The sequence below is a fragment of the Neophocaena asiaeorientalis genome, unplaced genomic scaffold (assembly GCF_003031525.2).
Source record: "Neophocaena asiaeorientalis asiaeorientalis breed wild unplaced genomic scaffold, Neophocaena_asiaeorientalis_V1.1 scaffold489, whole genome shotgun sequence".
Taxonomy (NCBI): domain Eukaryota; kingdom Metazoa; phylum Chordata; class Mammalia; order Artiodactyla; family Phocoenidae; genus Neophocaena; species Neophocaena asiaeorientalis.
Window position 1 is genome coordinate 3,712,495 of NW_020174791.1, and position 9,430 is coordinate 3,721,924.

General features: G+C 65.2%; 2 protein-coding genes across 2 annotated transcripts in view; one reads left to right on the plus strand and one right to left on the minus strand.

Moving 5' to 3' along the window:
* The first annotated feature begins 3,325 nt into the window (after nucleotides 1–3,325).
* Nucleotides 3,326–6,016, plus strand: TNFRSF18 (TNF receptor superfamily member 18). Its single transcript, XM_024760306.1, has 5 exons — nucleotides 3,326–3,503; nucleotides 4,342–4,464; nucleotides 5,230–5,317; nucleotides 5,499–5,698; nucleotides 5,765–6,016. The coding sequence occupies exons 1-5, from the start codon at nucleotides 3,329–3,331 to the stop codon at nucleotides 5,890–5,892; spliced, it is 714 nt and encodes a 237-aa protein (XP_024616074.1). The 5' UTR covers nucleotides 3,326–3,328; the 3' UTR covers nucleotides 5,893–6,016.
* A 3,031-nt stretch (nucleotides 6,017–9,047) lies between these two features.
* TTLL10 (tubulin tyrosine ligase like 10) overlaps nucleotides 9,048–9,430 on the minus strand; it is a 14,002-nt gene continuing 13,619 nt past the window's right edge. Inside the window, 1 exon segment of the mRNA XM_024760264.1 lies at nucleotides 9,048–9,321. Coding sequence (XP_024616032.1) covers nucleotides 9,048–9,321 — 274 coding nt within the window.

The window sequence follows — 9,430 nt, forward strand, 5'->3', positions numbered from 1 at the left end:
CCCCACCGGTGGACCTGGCAAAGATGCACACCTCTGAGCTCCCAGCCTGCTACCTCCCTTCACCCACCTGTGGGCCAGGACTGGGCATCATCCCACAGGCCAGCGCCCTCACAGCGGCCAAAGGTCCGCCCCTGACACGTGTGCTGCCGCCCCCCCCCGCCCCCCAGTTTCTCAGGCTGGCTTTCTCCGCACAGCTGCCCTGGAGGCCCTCCCACCTCTCCTCAAACCTCTGAACCCTGGCTGGTCCCTCGGACCTCCCGGGGGCAAAGGGGAGACCGAACCATCCACGTGTTCTTGGAAAGATCTCGGGTTGCAGCAGTGAACACAATACGTCCTCTCTGCCCTGGAAACGGGCAGCAAACAGGCACCACTGGCCTGGGGCCTGTGGCCCCTGGGCAGTGTACAGGCTGTGCAGAGAAGCTAAGGGACCGGATGAAGGGGCCCGGGGGAGGGGCCAGATCCTTGGGGAATGGAAGGTCGAAGGTCGTGGGCTTCCTCCCCAAACTTCCCAGCTGTGAGCCCCCCACCTTGCCCCCAGCCTGGCGGCTCCACCTCTGAACAGCTGACGGGTGGGTGGAAGGAGGCTGGCCACCTTCAATTTCCTCGGCTGCTGCCGCTAACTAAGCACGCTCTCCACTCCCTGTCTCTGCTGACAACCGCCCCTCCCGTGTGGAACCCCGCCAGAGCTCCCCCCACCCCCCGGGGGGCCCACAGGCACCCACCCTGGCTCCTCCCTGCTCCAGGGCCCCACCTGGCTCCCCATCCTGCCCCCACAGCCCTCCAGGTTAACCCCTGGACTCTGCTTGGGACTCTCTGCCCCGTGAACGCGCGTCACTTTTGAGCTGAGACAAATGATGAAAAATGTGACGAGCTGCTCAAAGAGTCTAGGAAAATACCGTGAGCAGATAGAAATCTGCTCCCCCGCAGTGCCCGGTTACAGAAGCTCTGCGGTAACCCTGTGTCTGTGTGGGAGGGGCCTTCCAGAGCCTCAGGGACAGGAGAGCAGACGCAGGCCCCCAACCCTGACGCGCTTTTGCCTCTTGTTACACACAACCCTGCCTCTGGTTTCCTGCTGCTGCGGGTGGCAGCCCCCTCGGGCAGACAGCTGCCCCCTGGTGCCTGATGGGCTGGCCCAGCTTCCAGAAGGGCCAACAGATATGATCTTGTCAGACAAATGTCATTTGTAGGGGATTTATCATATTTTCTCACTCAGGCGCTAACCAGAATTGGGGTGATGCCATCCTGGTACAGACCGGACTGCTCAGGCCTTGAACACGGGCAGAAGGGCCAGGACTGCTGAGTTCTCCACTCCTGACCTTTCCCTGGGGTCCCGGGATGGCTCAGACCCTCCTCCCCATCTAGGAGCTGAGCCGAGGTCTGGGGGGGTCCTCAGACAGGGTGGCCTCACCTTACCCCCTAGCAGCCAGAGCTGTCCTGGAGACCCCTCCCTCTCCTGCAGGGCCCAGCTGCTTCTCTGAGGAGGGCCCTGTGCATCCTGGGACTTGAAAACAATAGTTGAGTCACAAAACTGCTAATCCCTGTCATTTCCCTCTGAAAAGGACAGATGCCCCATCAGACGAGGCGGCAGCTGCTGGTCTCAAAGGGTCTCAAACCAAGTCTTCTGGGTCTGCCCAGGTCACCAGGTCACAGCCGGCAACACACCTCCAGCCGGTGGCGCCACCAGAATCACATTCCTGGCACCCCACTGCCCACCCCTGCAGCGTTCCCAGAAGTCTCCACCCGCTGTCCCTGTACCAAGCCTCAACTGGAGGGCCGAGAAATCTGGGGAGGCTTCCTGGGGGAGGCCGGGGCCCCCAAGCCCTTTGGTGCCAGGTGGGGAAACTGAGGCTCAGACAGACAAGAGACAGTCTCACGGTGAGTTGGAGGCTGAGTTCTCTGTGGCTCAAGAGCTCCGTCGGGGCCGGCCTTCCACATCCTCCAGGATGACTGGATTTGTGTGGGGAGATCTGGGTTGACATCTGCCCAGCAGAGTTGCAGCCTGGGCAGCCCCCTCTTCCCCCAGCGGCAAGGTTCAATCAATGCCCTGGTCTCTCCTAGCCAGCTCTTCCCAGCAGGCATCAGCGAGGCTGCAGCCCACAAGTGTGTGTGTGTGGCTATGGGGGGGCTTGCATGTCAAGAGCCCAGCCAGGCCCCGTTGGCCAATTTGGGGTGGGGTGGGGGGGAGCTTGTTCTAATCTCCAGAAAGGCGGGGTGCAGGGGGCTTGTCCTGACCCCTGGATGGGTTCTGAGGCTGCTCAGTGCTGGGATTCGAGGACTTCTGGTAGGAGTGGGGTCTGGGGTCTGGAGGCGTCACAGAGGACGAAGTGCCTCATCCCACCTGCTCTGGGCGTCAGAGAAGATCTTTAAAAGCCCGTGGGGTCCCCCTGCAGAAGCTGGAGGTGGGGAGGGGGCTCAGCCAGGAATGGTCCCTGCTGAGTCCACCCTTGTTGGGGGTGCACCCCACCCCCAATGACTCAGGGCACTGTCTGCCACCCCGCATCCGGTGCCCACGCACACTCCAGTTCCTTCAGGCCCGGAGGCCACAAGTTTTACATAGAAAACATTTCTGACCCCCTCCCCAAGGATGTGGCTGGGTATACGCGCGGGGTTTCCCCTGACAAGGCACACACATTTGGGTCATATTTAGTTTCCGGATAAGAATGCCTGGGCCAAAGGGCATGATCACTTAGGAATCCCCCAAGGTCACCCCCCCCATGTGGGTCTCCCGCATGCCCCCTTGTCCGTGGTCAGGTGCTCTGCAGCCTGTGATGGGACCTTCTCTTCTCCCTTGGGGTCCCTCTGGGCATGCCAGATCTCAGTTCCCCGACCAGGGATCGAACCTGGGCCCCTGACAGTGAAAGCGCAGAGTCCCAACCACTGGACCACCAGGGAAGTCCCATCCCTTGAAGTTTTTAAAAAAAGAATGTATCTTTTATAGCAGTTTTAGGTTCACGGCAACAGCGAGGGGAAGCCTACCCCCCATAAATATCCCCGAAGAGTGTGCATTTGTTACACACGACGAACCTGCACTGACAGGTCATGTCACCCAGAGTCCCTAGTTGACACCAGGGTCCCTCCGTGCGGTGCGTCCTGTGCTTTGGACAGACGTGACGACACGTGCCCACTGCTGAAATCTCCAGAGCAGTCTCACTGCCCCAAACCTCTGCCCATGCCCTGGATTCCGAGTCGCAGGGTCTTGGGGGGTCCCCCATGGGAACAATTCCTCGGGATCCCTTGGGGAGTGGCAGAGGCGGGGCGGCCTGCGGGGCGGGGTCTGGGCGTGTTCGGAAGGGGCCAGCCTCCTAAAACCGCGGAGCCGCGCGCGGCCATGGGTGCCGCGGGTGCCATGGGGGTGAGGGTCGCGCGCGTGGCCCTGTGCGGCGTCGCGCTGCTCTGCGCGCTGGGCCTGGCCCAGCACCCACCCGGGGGTCTGAGCTGCGGCCCCGGCCGCCATCTGCATGGGACGGGGACCAGCGCGCGCTGCTGCCGCTCGTGCATCCCAGGTAAGGCGGGCCGGGAGCCCCTGCGCGGAGGGCAGAGCGCTGCGCCCCGTCCCCCCGTAGTTTTCCGAGTCCAGAGCCCTGATCCCAGCGCAATCCGGGGAGGCGGAAGCGGCCCAGACCGGGCCAGTGGCCTGGGGGTTGGGGGGTGGGCGGGGGCAAGGAGTGTAGGAGCCTTCCCCAAGGCAGGTCTGACGTCCCAAGGTGGAGGAGGGCTGTCCCCGTTCCTTCCGAGTGGGGAGTGAGCCCTTGGCTATCACTCAGGCCACTTCTTGCCCAGTTTGGGGTTGCACCCCTCTTTCTCCCAGCTCCCTGCCTCAGACCTGCATCTGTGGGTGAGGGGCAGGTGAAATGGGTCAGTTTGGGGACAGATATTGCAGGGAAAACACCCAGAGTGTCCCCCTGCCAGGACCTGGGGAGTGGGAAGGGGGCTCTGAGAGTCCAGGTCTCAGTGCGGCGGAGCCATGGACGGCGGTCAGGGAGGGACGGGCAGGCTGCCTCAAGGGTCCTGGCAGCTGAGGGCAGTGCAGGACCCGGACAGGGGAGGCGGAGTAGGTCTCCCAGGAAGAAACGGCTCAGGGTCACATGCCAAGTCATGGCCACCCTGGGTGGGAGCAGCTTGGGACGGTTGGGGGATGCAGCCAGGCCTGGTGAGTGGAGGAGCTGGGCGCCCAGGAGGGAGGGACACAGCTGGGCCGAGCCAGGGTCCTGGCTTCCAGACAGGTGTGCTGCCCGCTGGGGCTGCCCTGCCACCCCCATTTCCCTGGAGGGCCAGGAGGGGGGCGTCCAGGGGAGGGCGGCTCGGCCCAGCTGCTGAGAGGGCTGCTTGTCCCCTGCCCAGCTGAGGGGGTCTGTCCTGAGCTGGACTGCCAGTGTATCCAGCCTGAGTTCCACTGTGGAGACCCCCAGTGTAAGAGCTGCAAGTACTACTCCTGTCCGCCTGGCCAGGGGGCGTGGCCTGTAGGTAAGTGGCAGGTGGGCGCCAGCACTGGGGGTCTTGCAGCACCCTGGCGGGGTAGGGGGGCGCTCTCTGGCTTTAGCATCTCAGCCCACATTGGGGTCACAGTGCCTCCTGTTAGTGTGGCTCTGGGAGCCTTTCCTTCTCTCTCTTGGCCTGAGCTTCTCCATCCAGAGACCATGCCCCTAAGCGCTGGTTGTGAGGCACAGTGAGGGTATCCAGAGGCTGTCTGGCCCTTAGGCCCTGGCTCTGACTATGCCCAGGTCCTGCACTCACCCTGACCCGATGCGGGGGCGCCTGGCTGAGCACATGTGGGCCGGGAGAGTGAGGGCGGAGGGGGAGCTGTGTGAGGTTGGATGGCGCCGGGCCTAGAGGCAGCTGGGGCAGAGCCCCACCCCTCTCTCCGGGACCCTCCCCGGTCTCCCGCCTTCCGGCCTCCGGACCGAGCGAAGGCCCAGCCTAGCTCTTGCCTGGCCTCGGCTTCCACCCCTTCCTCCCGCCACATACCCTCCAGCCTCTGCAGGCAGGTCCCTCCCCTCCCCCGTATCCCCATCAGGGACCCTCCACTGAGCCCAGAGTCATGGCCTGCCCTGGAAAGGGGCACATGGGGGACCTGATTTATCCCAGGTCCTTGTCCTGTGGCCACCTGGGGCCCCTGTCAAACAGATGAGGTGGGGGTCCCTGTGCTGTGGACCTGGACACCAGGTGGGTCTCACCTCGGCCACACCAGCTGCCCTCGCAGCCTGTGTCTGTCTGTCCGTCTGTCTCCAGGGAAGTTCAACTTCGGCTTCGAGTGCTTTGACTGTGCCGCGGGGACCTTCTCTGGGGGCCGTGAGGGCCGCTGCAAACCTTGGGCAGAGTGAGTCCTGGTGGGGACTTCCGGTGGCCGGGTGGTCCAGGTGGGCTCGAGGGTGGGGCTTCTGCTGTCCCTTCTGGTGCAGTGACCGCCCCCCCCCAACGGTTCGGAGGGCAGCAGCCTTGCTGAGGGGCTGCTCGCGTGGCCAAGGGCTGACCGAGGGCTCTGTGTCCGTGCGTCCCAGCTGCTCCAAGCTTGGGTTTCCCACTGTGTTCCCCGGGAACAAGACGCATGATGCCGTGTGCAGCCCAGGGCCGCCGCCCACGGAGCCGCGTGGCCTGCTGACCGCCGTCCTCGGCCTGGCCGCCTGCATCCTGGCCCTGACCGTGGCCCAGCTCAGCCTGCACGTCTGGCAGCTGAGGAGGCAGAGAGCGCGACCCCCAGGTCAGTTGTGCCCTGGGGACGGGGAGGGGGGCGCCTGCCTGCCTGCTAACCGCAGCCCCTCTGCAGAGACGCAGCTGCTCCTAGAGGCCCCGCCCCCCCCGCCCGAGGACGCCCGCAGCTGCCAGCTCCCCGAGGAGGAGTGGGGCGCGCCGCTGTCGGAGAGCAAGGGCCGCCTGGAGCACCTGTGTGTTTGAGGCCCCCCCGCCCCCGGAGCTGGCGCAGGCTGGCCCTGGGCCCGGCCCTGCTCCCCTCAATGGCGGAAACAGGTGGGGGATGGTGACAGTGACCAGTGCCCCGGATCACGCAGGAGAGGAGGCAGCTGTGGCTGAACCCCAGGGGGACAGAGGCGCACCGTGCCTGCCTGCCTCTCTTGCTGGCCCCGCTGGGGTGGGGCCCGTGGCTCCTTGGTTCCCAGGACAGGAGGCCGTGGGAACACAGGACCTGGCTGCAGGTGGCACTCAATAAACGCTTGTCCGGTGGCCTGAGTGGCCGTGTGCTGGGAGTGGGGAGGGGACAGGCTCCGGGGTCTCCCCCGCCAGTTCTCACAGCGCCCTCCCAGCCTAGGTGGGGGGAGGGGGTAGAAGCTAGGGCCATTCCAGTCCTAGACACAAGCCCTCAGCCGAGACCACGGGGCGGCCTGCTGTGCTGCACACCTGCCCTCTGTGCCTGCCTGGCACTTGTTGGGACACTGGGGTCCTTGGTGTGTGTCTGGTCTCTGGGCCACCGCTGCTCCGGCTTCTGGTTCCGGGCTGGCCGCACATCCTGCTGGCCCCTGTGGGGCGCCGGCCCTTGCGTCACTGGGGTCCCCAATCCGGGGCAAGGTCAGTTTCTATACCCAACACTTCCTGGAGGATGTGGACAGCCTCAGAATGGCCTGGTTCGTTTGGCAGGGCTCCCGCCCTCTCTCCAAGCCCTCCTACTGGCTGGCCTCCGTCACCTCACGGGACTCTCTCCCTCGGGGCATGGTCCTGGGGTCCTGCCCAGCAGAGGCGAGCAGTAGTTTTTCAGCCTCCTGACAGGGCTGACAACGCCTGGGGAGTCTGATAAGGACTCTGTGGCATCCAGGGCGTGGCAGGCAGTCTCAGCAGCTGCACTCTCCAGGTGCCAGCACACCTGGCCACCTGTCTGTCTGTGGCTCAGTGCTCTAGCACAGCACCTCCCCCACCTACCATGCCCTCCCCTCCCACCTGCACGCTGCCCAGGAGAGCCCCTTGACCCCGACCCAGTCCCAGTGGGCAGGTGGGCCCAGCTCACAGAAGGCAGGTGGAGGAGAGAGGGTTCTGCGTCGCCCTCCACCCCCCACTCCTGGAAGGAGGCGGGGGTGGGGGGGGGCTCTGGGACCACCCACAGGGGAAGGACCCCTCCCGCAGCCCCTTCTCCCAGCCCCTCGGCTCCTGGCTCCGGGCAGCCCCTGGGGCCAAGTGAGCGACCTCAGGGGAGACAGCCAGGTGTTCCGGGACCTGCCTGCCACACCCCTTGGCCCCTCTGTCCTCGGGCCAGATCTCCTGTCCTGCCAACCCCTCCCCCACCCACCTCTGGGTCCCTTGACTGCCCCACTCCCACGTATGGGAAAGGGGTCCCCAGCCCTGGCCCAGCCCCCTGCTGAGGCTGTGAGTCAGGTGTCGAGTGCGTTCTGCTGACGCAGCGCGGAAAGTCCGCGGGCGGCCTGCGTGGGACAAGCTCCCTGAACGTCAGTGCGGGGCAGCGGGGGCAGTGGGGTGAGGCGAGCGGGCGGGGGATTCCTGCCCCGCGGAGGGGCGGGGACGCTGGGACTCGCCCAGCCCAGTGGAGGGATTGGGAGAGTGAGGCCAGGCTCATGGGGGGCCGGGAGGGGGTTCTGCCCAGGGAGCTCAGTGCTTCGGAAGGGCTCCGCGGAGCCACTGCCACCGGAGCCGCCACCTCCCTCCACGCTGGCCTGCTGTCAGCAGAGAGGCCTCTGCCCCACCAGGCCTGCCCGGACCCTGGTCTCCGCCGCTGCATCTGCTCCCTCCCCTCTCCCTCCCTGCTGGACTCACCTCCCTCCCCAGCTGGGGTCCCACAGAGCAGGGAGGGGCTGGCTTCAGGGCCAAGGCTGGAGGCTCCGCTGGGGTACCCAGGCCCAGCGCGCACAGGCTGCCACCAGGCACTTTGGTCGGGTGGCCTGAGCAAGTCCAGGCTGGGAGGAGGGAGACCCCCCCAGGGCGGCAGGAGGCGCAGGGGACTCAAGGGTGCCGGCGCGTGGGGGACGGAGGGTGCTGGTGCTGAGGGGCTCCCCACCCCCACTCAGGCCAGCTTCCTGGAATGGGGGCAGATATGTGCCCACCTGGGTCACCAAGCCCAAGAGGGACCCCCAAGATGAGACTCTGCCCACGCCAGCTCCACACCCCTCGCTGTTTCCCCCGGGAACCCCCCCGCCCCCACCAGCTGTAAGGTCGGATCTTAACAAACGGCACCGCGAAACAGAGGAAAGCTTCAAGTGAGCTGTAAAAGGGAGCGCTCCCGGGCGAGGTTCACTGGTCCGAGAGAAAGGGGCCAGAGAAGTCGTGCCCGGGCGAGGGTCGGGCAAGATTTTATAGGGGAAGAAGGGAAAGGGGTGTGGTGAATCCGGGAGGGCGCAGGGTATTCCTTATTTGGTGGTCTTTTCAGGTATCCTGGGGGACCGTTAGTCCCGCTCCTCGAAAGGCGGGAAGGCTGGGCTGGGTTCAAAGTCCCCAGGTCAGTTCCTGGAACTGGGTGGTCCAGAGAATTTCGGTCTGATACAACCTGGGAATCTGATTGCGTTCCCCTGCCTCGGGCCAGTTGGCCCAGAGGGGCCCTCCAGCTGCTCCGGAAAACCACAACTCCTCCCCCTGGGGTCGGAATCCAGTGTCTGTTCAGCCTCAGATAAGGGCCTAGAGGCCATCCTCTGTTCCCAGAAGTGCTTCCGCCGCAGCCACACCGCCTCACCTGGCTGGAAAAGGCCCCTGACCCTCCCTCCACTGAGACCTGGACTCAGCCATTGTGAGACACGGCCCCTCCGCAAGCGGACCGAAAGACCCCTGAGGGGCATAGGGAGGGAACCCACCCTAGCAGAACTGGTTGCCGGCCTCTCCCAGCCCCAGTCCTAGGGCAGCTTCAGGGGGCCTTCCAAGGGCAGGTGGTCCCTGGCTGCCCCCTGGTGCTGGGATGCGAACCCATCGATCAGATAGGTCCATGGTGCTAAGTCTGGCCATTCAAGGGCCCTGACCAGGACCTGGGCCATCACTCCTCCCCTGCTCCCCTGCCACGGTTTCAGCAGCAGGGCCACTTCTCCAGCAGCTGGGCTGAGCTCCCACCCCGCCGTGGTTTGCAGGGCCTTGGACGCCCCCTTCCCACCAAGAAGTGGCCACACCTAGGTGGAGAGGCAGACATCTTCGCAGGACGCTTTGGGGCTGAGGTGCTTTCCGGAGACAGTGATTCGGGCCATGGCTGTTCCAGACCCCTCTTTTTGGAGACGTGTTCCAGGGAAGAGGGGTTTGAGGGGGGTCCTCTGAGTCCTCAGGGCTCCGTGGGCTCTTTGGCCAGGGCAGAACCCTGACTGCCAGGCGCTGAGGGAGGCCCCAGTGGCTGCCAGGGTGAGGGCCTCCAGTGGGGGCTGCAGGGATGGTGGGGGTCCCTGGGTGGTGCTGGGTCCAAGCAGGCAGACAAGGGGGAGGGGAGGCAGAGGCCCTCAGCTTTCGCCTTGGATTACAAGCTCCAGCTGCAGTGCTGGGCAGCCCCGTCCCAGGCCCTGGG

Excerpts from the sequence above, each read along its gene's own strand:
- TNFRSF18 (XM_024760306.1), top strand. The coding sequence starts at position 3,329 with ATGGGTGCCGCGGGTGCCATGGGGGTGAGGGTCGCGCGCGTGGCCCTG. Across the intron at positions 4,465-5,229 it reads CCAGGGGGCGTGGCCTGTAG|GGAAGTTCAACTTCGGCTTC; the intron begins GTAAGTGGCAGG and ends GTCTGTCTCCAG. Across the intron at positions 5,318-5,498 it reads CGCTGCAAACCTTGGGCAGA|CTGCTCCAAGCTTGGGTTTC; the intron begins GTGAGTCCTGGT and ends CGTGCGTCCCAG.